The sequence below is a fragment of the Contarinia nasturtii genome, unplaced genomic scaffold, assembly GCF_009176525.2.
Source record: "Contarinia nasturtii isolate CC-2019 unplaced genomic scaffold, AAFC_CNas_1.1 Cnas_scaffold_187, whole genome shotgun sequence".
Taxonomy (NCBI): Eukaryota; Metazoa; Arthropoda; class Insecta; order Diptera; family Cecidomyiidae; genus Contarinia; species Contarinia nasturtii.
This window is the reverse complement of record NW_022197544.1, coordinates 844,952-863,892: the sequence shown is the minus strand read 5'-3', so window position 1 is coordinate 863,892 and position 18,941 is coordinate 844,952. Positions and strand designations below refer to the sequence as shown.

Here is an 18,941-nt window from a genome sequence, read left to right as displayed (position 1 = left end):
AGCAAACACATTGCACCAACATACACATGTATAACAAAAAGAGATGGAGAGAGAAAGAGAGAGAGAGAGATAGAGAGAGAAGAAAATAAAAGAAAAAAAGCGCGCACACTTTACACCCAAGTGTTTATAAGTCGAATTGGTCATCTGAAGTTACAAAATACAACGTATACAACGTAAACATCAGTGTGAACTTTTACATTTGCATCAGATTCCTGCTTGTATCTCACACTTCGCTCGCGCACATCGTACAATCACTCCAAATGTGATTTTGATTTTTGCGTCGTCGTCGTTGTTGTCGTTGTCGTCATCGTCATCGCGAAGAATCAACCACTCGAAAATTGAAAGCTATCATATTTTAGTAAATGGCCAATGCAAAATTGATCAATAAAAATGCGAATGAATGGTAGCGGAGAATTAAAAAGCACACAAACCACATAACGAACATTGAGAAATAGACAAAAAAACACCAACACAAACAGCCCTACAATGTCATCAAAAGTCCCATTCGATTTGTGCATTGTGACACATCAAAATATCAATTAATAATTTTAATTTTCTATTGTTTGTGGATTTTATGTTTGCTGTATAGAGAGTGCACACAAAACCGAACGAGGATGTTAAATGTACTTAATGACTGTTTTATGATTTTGATTTTTTATTGAAGGCTGCACTAATCAAAAACACAAGCTGCATAAATCAACTGAAAAATTTCATGATGCATCATGTGAAGTGGCACTTGCGACTAAAACAGAAGAGAGAGAGAGAGAGAGAGAGAGAGAGAGAGAATCATTTGTTTAAAATCAATTGAATCGATATGTTCTCTCTTCTATGGAGTCTTTGGCTTCCAAACACACATACACACACACGCGCCATGCACATTCTCTAAGCATCGCATGCATATCGGTATGGCTAATGCGACACAATTTATTGAATTTTATTCACATATTCAGAAAACTAAAAATGTGCAATAACGATTGCGTGAATGCCAAATATGCATTTATTTATGCATTAATATGGTTGAATGGACTATGTAAAGATTTGTGCATACTTTTTTTCGATTCGGTAATCAAATTGAAGCATTTTTTGCATGCATACGCTGCTTTTTTTTGCGTTGTACCTTATGCCAAACCTATATTTAAACATTTAGCCGGACCCAAAACATACATATCGCACGAAATATGGTATGGGTATGCATCAATGCAGAGGCGAAACAGAGTGAGATAAGGAGAGTGAGAGAAAAAAAATATATGATAGAAAACCAATAACATGCACGATCATATCATTTGTTTTTACACAATTGCGCGTGATTGCCACTTTTGGTCATGTCTGTGTCGCTCCATCAAAATCTTTGCGTTTTTGTTCTCAATTTGCGATTTGCATATTTGTCACTTTGAACAGCAGACATATTATAATAGACAGGTTAAGCTAAAAAAGAGAAAAACAACAACCACAGCAATCGCAGCAGTAGCAGCAGTAGCCAGCAGCAGTAACGATGGTGGTGGTAATAACAACAGCAGTCAAATTGAATTGGTCATCTAACCGTTCGTCATTTAAGTTAAGTATGACGATTGTAGGAGTGCATCGGTCAGCAAATAATATGTGCAACTGACACTTTGTATACTATGACAAAACAAAAGACGTTCATAATAATATCTCTTTCTCACTCACTCGCTCACTTATTCGCTCATTTTCTGTATGCAAATATGTAATGTCCATTATCCGGTTACATGCCACATAAAATTGCGTACTGAAAATAGAAAAAGAAGACGTCAACATACTGGATACACCGATAGAGATAAAGAGAGGGAGAGAGAGAGAGAGAGAGAGTATGTTGAACATTTGAACGCGGCCGATCACAGTGATGACAGAAAAATAAATACACAAACTACGAATATTTATTTACAAATATGTACATGTATCAAGTTAAATTATTTTCTTTTCATATTTCAATAAAAATATCAACGCTTCCTCTCATCGCGGGCAAAATAAAAGTATGCGTGTGTGTATGTGTGTGTTTTCCTCTCTTTTAATTGGCTTTTTGCGATAATGCATATGCAATATATGTATATTTATTTGAGAGATAGTGAATGTTATAGGCATAACGACGCCGTGTAATCGGCATTCGGCTAACTTATTCGGACGACGGTAAGATGGAATTTAAAGAAATGAAAAATACAACAAAAAAATGCTCAAATCATTCGATCGTTTGCTAAGTTTTTCATTGCCCCACATGTGTGAGTGTGACTGGGATGAGATCAAAAATTGGACTTTAAGTTTTCTTTCACTTGTGGGCCATTTTCGTTTGCTCTATTGTTCGATGAGCTTAGCGCGCCCGTAAGCAAGTGCGGGTGAGCGAGCAAGTGCCTCTCATTTTTTTCCCTTTCGGCTTACAACTTTGCACTTGAACGACTGATTTATAACGATTGTGCTAAATTGAAATGAATCGATGTATGCACAGAGCGTCAAAGTAAACGATGACTATATCATTTTAATATTGTTTTACTTCGATACATTTAAAAACCGAACGTAGATAATCGGGTGTTATGTATTGACAAGTTAAAATAGGACTGTTTGGCTATTTCTGCTTGTTGATGTTGTTGTCGTAATAGTAATTTGCCGTTAGTGTGTTTCACCGATGTCCATTTTCGATTCGAATCGAAGAACAGTTTTAACTGAGCTAGCGATCAAAGAACAGTGTGTGTGAGAGAGTTCCACACAAATTTTCATTGAATTTTTTCTTCGTCTTTTTTCTCGTTTTTTTTTTTTTTTGAATTTTCAATACGTACTGTTTCTGACATTTTTAACCATTGAACACTTTTTTCTTACCTTAATAACAATATTACCGATCGGTGTGTGTTTTTTTTCGATTTGTTTTTCACAAAATCGACTCTTTTTTTTTTAAATATTGTGCGGCTTTTTTTTTCAAATTATTATTTCAACGCTTTGGTTTTTATTTTCTATACAAATTTAAATTTGTCGGTTTTGGTTATTGATTTAATTTTGTTTGCATTTGTAATTAATGTCGTTCAATAGCTTTGAAATGGAGTGTAATTAAACTATAATAGGCACTTTGACCGGAATACCTAAATTGCAAATTATTCATCAATTCAGCGTCAGATTAACTGGCCGTTGACAGAGACCACGACAAACCGGAGGGAAAGGAGCGAGAGACAATCTATAAACGGATTTGATTTTAATGTAAAATACACTCTTTGAATATATTGTTTTCAGTTTAAAAAGGATATTCGTGTCGGTTGAGCATTTCTAAATTGCAATATGAATAAATATGTGTGTTTGTGTGTGTGTTTTTGTGTGTTCGTAGCAGAGCTTTAATATATTAGGTATTAAAATTGATGGTTATCATGAATGACGATTATTAAAAAGTAAAAAAAATTGTTAATGACGATTTCGTATACGATCAAAATGTCCTGCTGCCACTATTGTCTCCATATCATCGTCGTGGAATGGTTAATTGATGTCACAATTATTATATATGTTTTTGAAAATGGTCAAATGCAATCAATTCGTTTATGAAATAGAAGATTGCACTGATGCAATGCAAAGTGCATTGAATTTGGACACTTATAAATAAGTCCATTCTCCATATATTTGTATAAAAAAAATAGAAAAAAGCATAGCAGCTTGGCATTGGTTCATTTGAAATTCAATGATGAAATGAAATCGTAGTAAATTCTAATAAATTTATATTTGTTTCTAAGGTCATCCGATAAGTTATCAATATTTATGGCTGACTATTTAAATTGAACTATCTCTTTCTCGTTTATTGTATTCGACACAATATATATTTATATGTATTAAACGGTGATAATCTCTCTTGAGCTGCGAAGACGTGAGAGAGTGTTTCAAATAATTATAGATTGGATCAAAGTTCGGTTCGATACGGATACGGAAAGTAATTGTTTTTCGTTCGTTGTATATTGTCGTCGTCTTGGTCATAACAACGAAATTTTTTTTCTGTTGTTAAAAGTCGTTTTCATCGACAATTTTCCCTCTTCAAATTAACATTATTGAGTGCGAAAGTAAATTTGTTTATTATCGATGTTTATCGGGGCATTTTAAATTAATCGAATCGTTGATAATTGATTTCATTCACACAGATAAAGAATGATTTATGTTTGCCACACGCATATTGAACTGTAACGTTACGTTTGCTCTTTACTATCATTCTCGTGCTTACTGTATGTCCATGGCTATTGTTATACATTGTTTTGTGGTTAGGCTCACAAGCATGAGAGCAAACTAACCTCTTGCGCATTGTGCGAAAATTGCATATAAAAGTATTCTTGTGTTATGAGTGTTTCCACAAATGTGCTTAGAATTTGTGAGCGTGTACACAAGTGTAAGTGTGAGCTGCATTTGTTTTGGCATTGACTTTTGAACTTAGCATTTGCATTATTCTGTTCGCATTAACTTGATCAATTTTGATGCGATATCAATTATAGATGGAATCAACAAATTTCAAAAAAAAATCACAAATCATTAATAGTTTTTTCTCTTTCGCATTAATTTATTGCTGGTAGTGAGAATCATTTTTTATTTATCTAAAGTGTTATATTATTGGCAGATTAGTCGGCTGTTAACGAAATTAACCTTAAATTGGCTTTGAAAGAATCACTAATCACCCATTAAACATTCAACCTGCAGCGATTATTTTTCGATTTAGCAGTTGAATTTCTGCAACATAAATAATGCACAACGCATTTAATATACAAAAAAAAATCAATCACCACAAAGCTCAGTGCACCACAAAATTAATTTAATTTTTTATTTTATGTTGTCGTCGTCGTTTTTGTTTCCGTTGATTGTTGATTGATAACATGTATGGATTCATTTTGAAAATTGTTTACGAAGTGCATTTAACCGCTTCAACAGATAATAATAATGCTTACTAATTTACATTTCGTTTTCGAGAATAGAATTAGCATAATTTGCTGTGTCGTCTGTATTTTGTTGTTGTTGATGTGTTATTTTTTTCCCATGATTTTTCTCTGTCTCTCTCTCCGTTGCTGCTTTTTGTATTGTCGCTTCGATTGCGAACAAAGTGGTTGCTTGGTTTGGGTGGTGTGCTCAGATTAGAGCACACACAGAAAACAAAATTGTTTTGTGTGTAAAATGGGCGCACATTAGCACACATTAATACCACATTGTTTAAAATGTCATCGGGTTTAATAAGGCAAAGTTCATTGTGTTGTGTTAAATTTATTTTTTCTATTCACACACAAACAATCGTGCTGTTCGTGCTGCACAAACACATTTCAACTTGTTTTCATTTTTTGCCGCAAGCAAAAACGTCAAATGATATCATTCATATAATAGACAAACATTGTGTTGAATGGTAACCTGTAACCGGGGCATCATTACAAGAAGATGAGAAAAGAAAAAAGCACCCAACACACACAAAGCATGCTCATCGTTCTCCGTAATCTATTTGAGCGAATGCAACAGCATGCATTGCAATGTGATGACAGAGCGACAGACGAAGAGATAAAAAAAGGAGCGCACACGCTTAATTCGAATGTTAGCCTTATGCCATTTGCCGTGGCAATAGTCACCGGAACTCTCCGTCAAGGAGATGATTTTTGAAAAGCCATCTGAAATGATGCACATTTTTTTGTTGTTTTGAGAGGAAGGTAGCATAAAAACACACTACAACGCAAACAGTTGATGTGAGAGAAGAAAAAAAACAGAGGTTTACCAACACATCAGCTAAAAAATGAATGTCATTCGTTGTGTACACTTGACGCACAAACATTTGTTGATTTGCATATGTTTGATTTAATTTGTGCATTATTTGCACTATTCGATGTGTGTGCATATGCACTATACATTGAAGATATAGACAAACAAACAAACAAAATGGAAAATGAATGGCGTAGAGTGAATGAATAAAAAAAAAAATGCGAGCACGCGTTGCAATTTGATTTGACTTGTTTATTGACCTATACGAACCTTTGTTGCACATACCAAATAGTCAACGCATATTTTTCTTTGTTTTTTTTTTCTTCTTTTCGTATTGGCAATGAAATGCGAAACGGAACAAATTGTGTACACAAAGAAATGCACGAAAATGAATTGAAGAAAAATAAATAATCAAATAAAATGCAGTTTTGGTTGACATATGTGAAATTCACTTGGTGACTTAATCAATTTTGGTATGTGTCGGTGTGAAAGAAAGAACACAAATTAAAACCGTGCATCGTTGTGTATTTGAAATGCAATTATAATTATATATAGAACCTTGAGCTATAAACTCTTTTAAAAAAAATCAATCCGTGATCTTCATGGAATTTAGCGAGCGTATATAGGCACACGCACACGCTTCGACACTATATTTGGCCAAGCAAACAAACCAACAAACAAACACTTGGCAAATATGCGAATCATGCCAAAATGAGAGCAAACTCGTGAATACGGCGCGTTCGCCACCAAATCGAAATATACAAACGCTTTTGTATGGGCACACACTCTTTCCATCACAATCTTGTCAACTAATCGATGCTGCTTTGTTATGCTTAAATTTTTGAGAAACGACACAATACAATATTTACGGTGCTCGTCTTTAAAAGAGAGCACAAGAGAAAGAGAGAAAGAGAGAACACATGGATTACATCATTATAGATTGCAAAACCAAAATCCGTACCGAAAGCACTGTATTCCACAAACTTCACCTCGCATGCGGTGAATGATAAATGCATTCAATACAACCGACAAAAAACACACAATTCCAAATTTACAAACGGAGCAAAACACGCCATGCTTTTTGTAAATATCGCTTTTTTCTTTTCGCCGTAAAGCCAGCGCATTCGTTTTTTTTTTTTTTTTTTATTATTATTTCTTTGTATGCTACATATATCATTCGTTCGAATTGAAAACATATCAAGTGAAAATGTATTTTGTTGGCCGCTTTTAGTTTGGATCGTTTCGATTTTAGCAACGGTAGCTCGATTCTTATGTCGTTTACATTTTGACTAAACAAAGCGTCCAAGGTGTTTTGCCACACAGGTTTTGAAGTGAACGCGCACAAGAATGTATCGATTTCATTTTGAATAGAACTATTAAATCAATTGAATTACGCGGAAAAAGTTAGAACAACGAAAATTAACCAAATTCGACTAAATAATATCTTTTTGTTGTGTTTCAAAACGTGATTCTAAATTATTTGCATTCCATTTTGCAGAAATCCGCAAACATTTTAAACGTTTGAAAAAAAGAAGGAATCACATACGTTACACACTGTGCTGCGGGTAAAGGTGTTAGAATCACAATGGATTACAGTTTAACAGAGCGACAAATAAATTTGCCCATGGGAAATATAACCAATGAACAGAATGGCATTAATGGCAATGGCAATGGATACACAAATCATTTCGAACTCTCGAACGGATTATGCATGTCTAATCGTGATCCAATCGACTTACAATTCAAAAATATTACTTACACCGTTAACTTAGGTTTTTATAAAGGTAAGTGCACTTTGATTCTTTTTATATTGCTTCTAAAAAAAATGTTATTGCTTCATCGGTTTCGACGGACTTCAGTATGTGAATATGTTTATTGATGCAAATTAAGAATTCACGTTTCAAAAATCCAAACCAAAGATACATGGGATGATGACATTTATGGCATTTTTATGAACGTATAATGGCGTCTGGTTTTTTTTCTTACTTCATTTCAAAAGCGGCGTCAATATAAGTTCTGATAAATCTATGGAAGGTCTCAAATGAAAAGTTTCGAAACGAAGGGAATCAATTTGACCGTCATTATTTTTTAACACAAAACCACAAGAGCCACTACTTTTCTGGAAATACCTGTATCGCATGGCATTAATTCCATTTGGAAATTCGAAAATGTGGTGTCGAATAGATATAAATAAGCAAAAATTTGCAAAACCAAAAATAATCGCTTCGGGTTAATTCATTCTAAAGGCGAAGTCAACAATTTTTTTTAAATTACGAAACCAGAAGCAACTTACTTTGTAGCAAATGCTCATTAAATGCCCGACAACATTGTATCAATTTCAATTAATTTGCGAAAAAACAACGAAAAATAAAATAAACATTTAATTACACGTGTAATTAAATTGGAATAAATTGGGAATAGTTCGTGTAATCAATTCAAATTAAACACATAGCTAATAATAAGGTGTAAACATCTATAGATAGTCTCTGTCCGACTATATAATTAAAATTTTAATTAATCACCGAACATTCCGTCAAAAATTGCTTAAAAATTAATCCGATTTAAACACAGTCCACCCACCAAGTCCAAAAGATTATATGCACAATAATTGCGAAGAAACGTAAAAGAAAAATATGAAATAAGTTAGAAAATCAATTAGACTTTGGATTCAAACAAACAACGCTTAAAATTGGATAGCGCTAGAATAGTATACACTTTTAAATACAACCTTTTCCATAATGTTGACAATAAATATTATCATGTGCAAAAAATATGTGACAAAGTCAATAAGTATTTGCACGTTGTCGTTTTGTGAACAAACAAACAAAAAAATGCATGGCCAAATGTATAAATGCCAATCGTTTACTGCTGTATATAGTGAAGATGTGAATTTTGTTGCTGCTTAGTTTTTTCATGATTTCAATCAATTTTTGTTTTCGATATTGTTAGGCTCCAAAGAAATTTTACACAAAGTCAATGGCAAATTTCCATCTGGTCAATTGACGGCGATAATGGGACCGTCGGGCGCTGGTAAATCTACATTGTTGGATGTTTTATCGGGTTATCGAATAACCGGTGTCAATGGAGAAGTCTATACAAATGGTCGAATGCGAAATTTGAATGAATTTCGTCGAGTATCGTGTTATATAACACAAGAAGATCGAATACAAACACTGCTTACTGTATTGGAAAACATGCAAATAGCCGCTGATTTTAAATTAGGAAACACATTCAAAGACCATGAAAAAGCTGCACGGGTTAGTATCCAAATGGTTGCATTCAGATAAACCATGATTGGTTTGGAGAAATATGAACTCGTATTTTGTTTGTAAATTCTTATTTAGATTGAGGAAATTTTAACGTTGCTCGGTTTGTACGAGCATCAAAATACGATTTCAAAGCGGCTGTCTGGGGGACAAAAGAAACGGCTCTCAATTGCATTGGAACTGATCAATAATCCAACTGTAATGTTTTTGGATGAACCGACAACGTAAGTGATTTTCATATTACGCTGTTTCAAACACACAGAAAGTTTAATTTTGTTATGCTTTTTTTTCTCGAACATACACTCAGAGGGTTGGACAGTCATTCCTGTTACCAAGTTGTGAGCCTATTGAAGCAGTTAGCGGCCCAAGGTCGAACCATTATTTGCACAATTCATCAGCCTTCGGCCCGTTTATTTCAACAATTTGAACAAGTATATATACTTGCGATGGGCGAATGTCTATATCAAGGTGGCACGGAAAAAATTGTACCTTATTTACAATCGGTGAATTTACCATGTCCGATGTATCACAATCCAGCCGATTACAGTAAGTGCTTGATTTTATTTGATTTTTTTTTCTTTTCTCTAACCAATAATAAACACATATACGTATAAAATAAATCTCGAGAAGTGAAAAACTTTTATTTTTCTCGCATTTAAAATGGTTTTATATTGATTGCAATGATTCCGCACATACTTATAGTTGTTGAACTGGCATGTGGTGAATATGGCATGGATAAAATTAAAACAATGGTCGTTAGCATGGACAATGGCGAATGCATTGATTGGTTTACAAATCCGGAAAAAGTTTACAAATTGGAAACGTTACGACAAAAATATCCAATCAAACAAACGTCGAAAGACAATAGTTCACTCGAAGCTGTCAATTCGTTTCGTCAACTGCAAATTCTAATGCGACGCGGTTGGATCAAAACAAAACGAGACGCCACCTTAACTCATTTGAGGTAAATTGCTTTTTTGAATCTACATTTTTTATTCTCCCTCTTTTGCTCGTTCTTTATCAAATATTTTAATTAAGCGAATGCGATGTTTCGTTCGAAATTATTTGGCTTTAATCGATTTATGACTTTCATTTTAAAAAAAACGCAAAATATGAAAATTTTCATAAAACAGACATATATTTTGTTCGATAAATAATAATTTGTGTGTTGGTAATTAATAATATTTACCGAGTCGTTATTGTTCGCTTTTTTCTATCCCTCTCTATCTCTCTTTCAGAATTGCGGTTAACATTTCGGTGGCTCTTATGTTGGGTGTTTTGTACATAGGCTCGGGAAATGAGGGTGCACGCGTTATCGATAATTTCAAATTATTATTCGCAATTTTATTGCATTGTTCGATGGCCACAATGATGCTCACAGTCCTAACATGTATGATTTTTTTTTCCTCAAAATTGTTGTTTTTACATTGTGCTGGGAAAATTGACAAAACCATAATGGAAAATAGAAACGTTTCTAATTTTCTCTCTTTTTAAAAAAAAAAAAAACCATTTATATAGTTCCAACTGAAATGGGTATATTGCTGAAAGAGCATTTTAATCGATGGTATTCGTTGAAATCATACTATCTATCGGTGACTTTGCTCGATCTTCCAATATCGGTAAATATTGATTTGGCGTATAAGCAGCCGAAATGAACTTATACGTATTTTTATATATTTTCAGTTGTTTGGTACGTCCATTTTTACAATTTTAATTTACACCATAACGAGCCAACCATACGAATTGTGCCGATTTGCAATGTTTCTTGCTATAAGTATTATAGTTACGATTGTCGGTCAAAGTATCGGTCTTATGGTCGGTTCATGGTTCAATGTAGTGGTGAGTTTTATATTTCTACTTCCGCGTAGTCTGACAACAAACACAAATTCCAATTGACTATTGATCTCATTGAATTTTTGTTTTCCGTTTTTAAGAATGGCACATTTTTGGCGCCAACAATCACCATTCCAATGATGATGTTTGCCGGTTTCGGTGTCACATTGAAAGATTTGCCCAGCTACATGAAATGGGGAAGTCATATATCTTTCATGCGATACGGTATGGAAGGATTTGTTAATGCAATTTATGGTGAAAATCGAAAAAAACTCGAATGTACTCATCCGATGGGCTGTTTTTACAAGTAATATTGCATCATTCACTGTTTACCATACTGTTCTTTTAATTAATAAAAATTCGTTTCGTTTTCATTTCGTCAGAGATCCAAAACTATTGTTGAGAGATATTTCAATGCCTGGTGATACATTTTGGCAATGTTTAAATGCATTGATCTTTACGCTTATTCTATTACGTTTGGGCGCTTATTTCATTCTTCGATGGAAAGTGGTGGCTGTTCGATAATCTTCATACTAAAATACAAATCTAATATACTCACAGGAATGACTTAGATTATTTGTTTTGTTTTAAGAATTTAAGATATATGAGAGAAGAGAGAAATTACCACAAAAACTATTCCGCCAAATTGCAAGAATAAAAAAAAAATCTGTTTATAAAATTGTATTTATAAAATATTGGTATGCCCGAAATGTGAGAAAAGCCAAAATAATTCTAGTGATTTTTATGCAACATTTAATAAATAAATAAAAAAAAAAACAAATTACTTTATAAGCTCTAAATGAATTTGTGTGTCATTTATTCTGATTTGAATTTGAACTAATTTCTTTGTCTCTTCAATTAATTCTGTTAATTTTTTTTAGCATTTGCTTCTGATTCGTTCGTTGGTTGGCCACAAAACTCGATAACAATGAAAACTAATTTAAAATCAAGTTTATAATTTATAAATGCGAATGGCTTGGAAATCCAATTTTTGAATTCCATTATCATTGAATGGTTTTTTTTTCGGTTTGGATTTTAGTGTGTGGCGACAGAGAAGGCGACGAAGCAATGTTATGCTTAAACTATAATGCATTTGGTAAACCACAATTTATTGTGTTACTCTCACATTCACAATCTTCCGCTTAGTATAACCATGAATGGAAGCGTTTAATTCCAAATGACATTGACTTGATGTTTACAACTGTGTTGAATGTCAAATACAAATGACCACATCCATACAGTGTTTATTCTGAGCTATTTTTCATATATATTTTTTGTGTGCTCTGTCTGATGAGCGCTAGCCATGAAGCGAACAAATTCATGGAAAAATTTGCAACAAACTTTTGCATCGACACCGATTCTTTCAGTGAAACGAGCGAAAGTCAATCGAACGAATTTGGACAGTTCAAAAAGTAGCATCGATGAAAATCATTCATTTCAAATTGAAGACAGTGATGAAGAGAATGTGCCGTGTATCAAATTACGTCGAACACCGCTAAAAACCCCGATAAAAACACAGTCGAAACCAAAACCAATAAAATCGATACCGTTGTTGATAAATACAAGCATAAATGCGACTAAAACAAATGATTCTTTTGTTTGTAACAGTGATTCGGGTGAAAGTGTTGACGGTGAACCAGAACTAAGAGATGTGTCCATGTTGCCTAGAAATGCACGACATTCAAAGAAAGCACGATCAAAGAGTTTATTGTTTTTGACAAAGGATGAACAAAATCAATCGAACTCAAGGTGTGACAAACGGACCACATTAAAAGACATAACGCCAACGAAGCAACAACAGTCAAAATCTAACCATAAAAATGGTTTCAACAAGACACTTGTTAATCGCCGGCATCGCCTTCGACGGGATAATAATGATGAAACAATCATCGAATCGGACTCATTGGATGGCACCGAATTGCCGACAAAACAAAGCCAAAACATTACAGAATGTGCGATGGTGAAACAACAACATTCGGACGATATTCTTTTTACACAGAGCAGGTCCAGTGCATCGAATCCAGTCATTGAATCAACAAGTTCACAATTTTCATTAAGCCTGAAGTCACAACAACCGGCGCCAAATAAACGAAATAAACCGAAAAAGCACGTGAAGGGCGGATTGGTTGAGCGATTGCATAAGATATTGAATGGCATCAAATCCGATTTCTCTTTTTGGATGAATGAACGCACATCAGATCTCATTGAACCCGGCGAAAAAATGCGCATCGACACAATTGAACAATCATATGGCCGAGTATTATTACATTGTTCCAGCAACAATGATCAGCCGAGCGATAGACATATTTTATGCATCGATCCATCATACAAGAAACTTACCATGTTGCAAATCGGTAAAACAATTGAAGTTTGTTTCGATACAAATGGCTATCGTAATGCAAACGGTTCAATTTTCCATCCAAATGTCACCAAAATTTTGATATCAAATTGATATAATTCAATAGATATTATCGAAAAATACATATCACGAGGTTAAATTTTAAATCTCAAGAAAGATGAAAAAAAGAAAAAAGATTGTAAGAGAAACAAATACTCTATCGTTGTACTCAATAAATTGAATTTAAGTGTTTTTCACCTGTAAACACAGTGTTAAGAATTGATAATGTTTTATTTCATTATTTTATTTTTTACAATTTGAAACCAGAATGAATGGCACAAACGCCAAGCGTTAGATTTTCATAGGTAACACAATTAAAGCCGGCCGCTTGTATCATCCCCTTGAATTGTTCCTGCTTTGGAAAACGACGTATACTTTCGACAAGATATTGATAGGCTTCCCATTGTCCGGCCAAAATATGACCCATTGGTGGTATACAGGTGAATGAATATTGATCATAAAGCCATTGCATAGTAACATTATTTAAATGACTAAATTCTAAACACATAAAACGACCACCCGGCTGCAACACACGATACGCTTCTTCGAGCACCTTTTTTGTTAACGCAAATAAAGAAATGGCTTACATTTTGTGTCAATTCTATTTAAAATTCGGATTTACCTTGTCAATGTGTGTACAGTTGCGAATGCCAAATGCAATTGTGTATGCATTGAATGAATTATCTTCGAATGGTAATTGTTCTGCATTTGAACACACCCAGTCAACGGTACAATGGTTCAATGATTCATTGGTAAGTTTTAGTTGTTTGGCACGTTCTTTACCAACATCAAGCATATTTTGATTTATGTCGGATATTGTGACGTGACTTTTCTTTGCATCAAAATTTGAACGAGAATTTTGTAAATATTTGATATAGCGAAATGCAATGTCACCCGTTCCACCAGCCATATCAAGTAATTTTGTGCCATGTGTCGGCCCAAGGCGTTCCATAAATGTATCTTTCCACAAACGATGAATACCCATTGACATTGCATCGTTCATTAAATCGTATGAGGCAGCTACATCTTCAAACACTTTGTGCACTATTTTTTACAAAAAAACAATTGAATATTAATAAATAAATGGTGTCACAAATTTTTTCATGGCGAACACGAAATGTAATGCCAAACCTTTATCAGCCTTTTCATTTTCGCCGACTGTTTGAAATCCAAAGTGTGTGGTTCGGTCATTATTTTCATTGGCCGAACTGAAATATTGTTTGTGTATATGATTTGAGGCAATCAATGAATTTATTGACCGAAAATGTCGCACGGACACATTTCTTAAACTAAGCATTTGAATGAAAATTTTCAAGTCAACAACAACAAATGTATTCACGACGATTTATGTATATGAAAAAGTTTCATAACAATCAAAGCGATTCTAACCTCAATTATTTATTTGACAGTTTTTCTACAAACAAACTTTTGTATGTATGCGTGTGTATCACGTGCGTCACATTGAATGCTTCCATTGTATGTTTTCATTTAATTGAATGCGAAACGAAGAGGGTGAGGAAAGTCGTTGGCAATTGTTTTCATCGCAATTGAATTGCAATATTTTTAACGAAATTAACACAGATTCATTTAATTTTCAATTAGAAAGATTAATCTATTGAATATTTATGTGCTAAATTGAATGAATGATGTAAGCTCTCATAAAACAGAAGAAATGAATTTGTATATATTAAACCGTTTGATATGATGATTTATAATTAATACGGTGCTGCAATGTACAGAATCACATTTTTTTTGTTTTGTTTTATATAAGTGACCTTGTGTCACACCAATTATTTACCGCCCCAAAACGTGTCACGGAAAATTCATTTGGGCAAATCCGAAAAAATAAAAATAAAACACACTAAATGGAACAACATCAACGAATAATAATAATTACCAAGCAACGATGAAATAATGAAATGTTGTCAAGTCATTGATAAAATCAATATTGATTAGCCAAAACTAAATCAGATTTGAATAGATTCATATATAATACTTTTACTTATATCAGAATGGAATAGATTTCGGCGTTTTTTCCAGTTATTTGATTGTTGTCGCCGCCCTAAGTGTTTGCATTAAAGAATCAACAGGAATCATCAACGTCATACAGAAATTTGCTCTTTCTTTCCCTTTCTCTGCGTATTTTTGAATATTTTCTTATTAAATTCATTTCAAATCAACATCAATTCGACCAACATATGTGTATGTGTGGCGAAATATACTTACGGCCTCAAATGCTCAAATATGCTTAAGCATTATCAATCTTATTTGAAGTGTAACACATTGCACAAATCACCATGGTCATATCTAATCCAAACGCATCATTATTAATTCCGATAACTTGTTAGAAATGAAAAGAATATATCACAAAATCAAAGATCGCGCGTACATTACACAATTCCATTAATGAAATGTAATTCAACAAATCGATAAATTAATATCATTTCCATGTACATCGAATCGCCAAACTGATAATAATTCATTGAAATTGAATGGCTTACATTTACAACAAAGACTTTTCCAATTTCGAGTAACGAAATTCACATTTCATAATCATTACATATGGCATACAGCGTTGTGCATTGCTTCTCTAAAGTGTTTTGAAACATAATATGCATGAAATGCTTGCATTGATCACTTAAATTATTGGTTATCCAAAGACTTGCCTATAACGTAACGAAATAAAAAAAAAAAAACTTTTTTCAAGAACCCTTTTCAAATTGAAAATAATCCATTGTTCTATTCGCTGCTTTTCCTCAATCGATTACAACACTCCTCTCTTTCCGATCCATCGAAGTAAAGTTGAAACTAATTGAAACCGTAAAAATAGCGGTGTGTGTGTTCGAAACTCCTATAAAAGTATGTGAAATGTATCCACCGGAATTGCACTCAGTCTCAGTATCTTCCTGTCGATAATCGTGCGTGATTTGGATGTAAAAAAAAAGACCAGAAAAATGACTTCTACATACACTTTTTGTTTATTGGCGTTCTTCACTACTGTGAGTAATTAAATGAGATTTAAATTCGTTTTTTGTGTTTTATAATGAATGATAAAAAAAAATTGCAATCAGTTTATGCACGGTAATTCAGTGATGATGGCTTCAATGGAACCTTTGGCCCTATTAAAATGCTTGTTCAACGCAACCGAATCTGCAATTGTAAACGAAGAAGAGTTTTATTCAATATGGCAGGCAACACAAGCACGTCGTGATGAAATCATGCAACCAGTCGATTATTGCAATGAGCTTAAATATGTGGCAAAAATCAGAGCGTAAGAATTAAAAAAAAAACGAAACCCCAATAAAAACAGTTCGTTTTTTTTTTCTCGTAAGGAAGTATATTAAAATTGAGCCATTAAACTGAGTTTTTCTTATATTAAAGATGCCGTTCTGCCGTACTTAAAAATGGCCGAAAACTCATAAATGAAATGTTCACTCATTATGAAGGCGTAAGTTAAAACTTTTCTTCTTTTTATAGTATTCTTTAAACAGATTATATGATGCGGCCATAAAATGTGCCGTCATTTTAACGATCCCGATCTGAAATTGGTTTTCAATAAGTTTTATTTTCAAATATTGAATTTGGTATCAAGTCGGCCAACTGCTGATTTTGTATTTTTTGATCTATATATTTTGTTTGGTTCACAGGAAAAACGTGATTTATTCGAGTTTTTGGTTGAAACATCAATCGATGAACAGTGTTCATTTTACTCAGGTGGAGATGTTGACTTTTTTGGCCATCTATAATCGCATGCAAGCAAATACCATCATCAATGGCAAACAATATAGCTGATACCTCGATGGGAAATTATGAGATTTTTCGGATTGGGAAATGTATTTTGGCACAATTCCAAATAAAACAAATAATAATAATAATAAAATGATGTTCTCTCAAACCTTTTGTTTATTATCAAGAGAAAATATTGATTGTGTTTCAGTTGATTTTCTCTACTTGATGTGTGTGAGCGTATGTGTATGCACAACATGATGATATTTACATATTTTGATTTGATGACGTAAACATAAAATCATATTTTCTCTCCCGCTCTCTCTATCTATCTATCCGATATGATATCTATTTTCATTCTCGTGTTGCGATGGGCACTGTTGAATTTCGATTACACTTTCGAAGATGTATTTAACGCATACACTTGCCGAGATACAGCACACAAATGAATTCATACTTGAATATCATTCAACAGCTTGTGCTAAATTATATCTTTCTTTATCTCATCGAATGTTTATTAGAATAAATAAGTTTCGTCCTATTTCAATGTCGTTACATTCCGCAGCACTCTCATTCTCCATGGCTTACCAATCAAATTGCCAGCTGTAAGAGAATATTTAGCACCTATTTGTTGCCACAATCTGTCCGGATGCTAATCATTAGAAATTCGGTAATTTTTGCCATTGAATATGCTAACATTTATTTCAGCTCTGCTGCCATAATATCGGCAATTTGTTCGATTTGGAAATTCATTTGTTCAAGATGAAGGGAGAACTAGGCGACCAAGAATCTTTCGACCGAAATTATATGCCTGAGCATGAATATGATTTTGTTGATTGCTTATAGGTCAACTATTTTATGTGAATCATACGACATTGTTGCTTATTCAATTGCTTTGGCTCCGTTTTCACGACATTTCAAAATTTGTTGATGTGCATATATATATATGTGTGTGTGTGTGTACGCCAAACTCTCGCCTTATTCCGGTACACATATTTCGACGAACTAATATCATTAGCAGCAGAGTCAATATAGCGAATGGAGTTGGAATTTCCGAGACAAATTGACAATAAATATAAAAGCAACAACTTTTCTATGAAAATTTTTTCACATTTACAGCCTTTGATTACATAACAGAGTGGAAGACGAGAATGAGATCGTTTTTATACCCTTCCCGCTCTCTCTCTCTTTTATTTTATTTTATTGTAGTGACAGTAGTAGCAAACAGTTTTGCTGCAGTAATAATGGGATTGAGTATAGAAACGGGGAGGCATAACATCATCAAAAATGGGTCGTAAATAAAATAGGACCCAACAAATCTAAAACGGTTTTCTCTATTTGGCAGCAACAGCATAACAGCAATATAGCAGTGGCAATAGCAGCAGTCTCGCACACATTTCACCAATTGACGACTATTATGACCATTGCAGAAGCGATACATAAAACACACTCACTTGGTTCTGGTTCTCTCGTTTGTTTGCTTGCTTTTTCTCACTCTCTCTCTCTCTCTGGTCCCCATCTCTCTATATCGTCTATTGTTCAGTAAACACAGGCAATGAATTTTATATGTGAAAAATCTGAAATGGAACTTATAACTCGTTGTTGGACCAAGTAAAAATAACATACATCCAACAACATCAGGCAGTGGCAGCATCACATTTTGTTCATCTTGTTTTAACGCTAATTTTCGAGAGTTTTTCTCTACGACTGACTACCACTGGCTACGCAACAATTTTTCGATAATGTTTTCATCTTCTTCTTCTTCTTTTTCAACAATTTTATTCCCTTATTCTTGTGTTCTCATGCCGTTCTCTCGTCTCTCTGTCGCACTTTTTGCTGCTTTTATTCTCGGTGGAACCAAATGAAATCCACATAAAATGTGTTGTAACGGAGAGAAAATGAGATAGAGAGAGCATGATAAAATATACACAATTTTGTCGGCTCCAAATAGGCGGCAAACAAAAGTCAAAAGAACGGCTCGAACATAATATTCATAAGAAATCAAGTATCGCATGCAC

The 18,941-nt window shown here is 33.7% G+C and overlaps 3 protein-coding genes across 9 annotated transcripts; 2 read left to right on the top strand and 1 right to left on the bottom strand.

Moving 5' to 3' along the window:
• The first annotated feature begins 2,739 nt into the window (after positions 1-2,739).
• On the top strand, positions 2,740-11,599 carry LOC116352459 (ATP-binding cassette sub-family G member 1). Of its 7 annotated transcripts, XM_031785069.1 has the most exons (12): positions 2,740-2,849; positions 3,034-3,198; positions 7,199-7,484; positions 8,650-8,957; positions 9,045-9,190; positions 9,274-9,512; positions 9,669-9,930; positions 10,205-10,356; positions 10,485-10,585; positions 10,650-10,805; positions 10,901-11,106; positions 11,183-11,599. In XM_031785069.1, the coding sequence occupies exons 3-12, from the start codon at positions 7,286-7,288 to the stop codon at positions 11,322-11,324; spliced, it is 1,911 nt and encodes a 636-aa protein (XP_031640929.1). In that variant the 5' UTR covers positions 2,740-2,849; positions 3,034-3,198; positions 7,199-7,285; the 3' UTR covers positions 11,325-11,599. The 7 variants fall into 7 exon arrangements, with proteins under 7 accessions (XP_031640929.1, XP_031640933.1, XP_031640930.1 ...); XM_031785073.1 differs by lacking the exon at positions 3,034-3,198 and having other exon boundaries at positions 2,766-2,849; XM_031785070.1 differs by lacking the exon at positions 2,740-2,849 and having other exon boundaries at positions 2,939-3,198.
• Positions 11,600-13,398: 1,799 nt separating this feature from the next.
• LOC116352201 (2-methoxy-6-polyprenyl-1,4-benzoquinol methylase, mitochondrial) lies at positions 13,399-14,581 on the bottom strand. Its single transcript, XM_031784606.1, has 3 exons — positions 14,329-14,581; positions 13,820-14,241; positions 13,399-13,750 (listed from the first exon to the last, which is right to left on the bottom strand). The coding sequence occupies exons 1-3, from the start codon at positions 14,492-14,494 to the stop codon at positions 13,448-13,450; spliced, it is 891 nt and encodes a 296-aa protein (XP_031640466.1). The 5' UTR covers positions 14,495-14,581; the 3' UTR covers positions 13,399-13,447.
• A 1,515-nt stretch (positions 14,582-16,096) lies between these two features.
• Positions 16,097-17,092, top strand: LOC116336644. The gene is made up of 4 exons (XM_031760617.1): positions 16,097-16,196; positions 16,269-16,468; positions 16,579-16,645; positions 16,845-17,092. The coding sequence occupies exons 1-4, from the start codon at positions 16,152-16,154 to the stop codon at positions 16,941-16,943; spliced, it is 411 nt and encodes a 136-aa protein (XP_031616477.1). The 5' UTR covers positions 16,097-16,151; the 3' UTR covers positions 16,944-17,092.
• Positions 17,093-18,941: the final 1,849 nt, after the last annotated feature.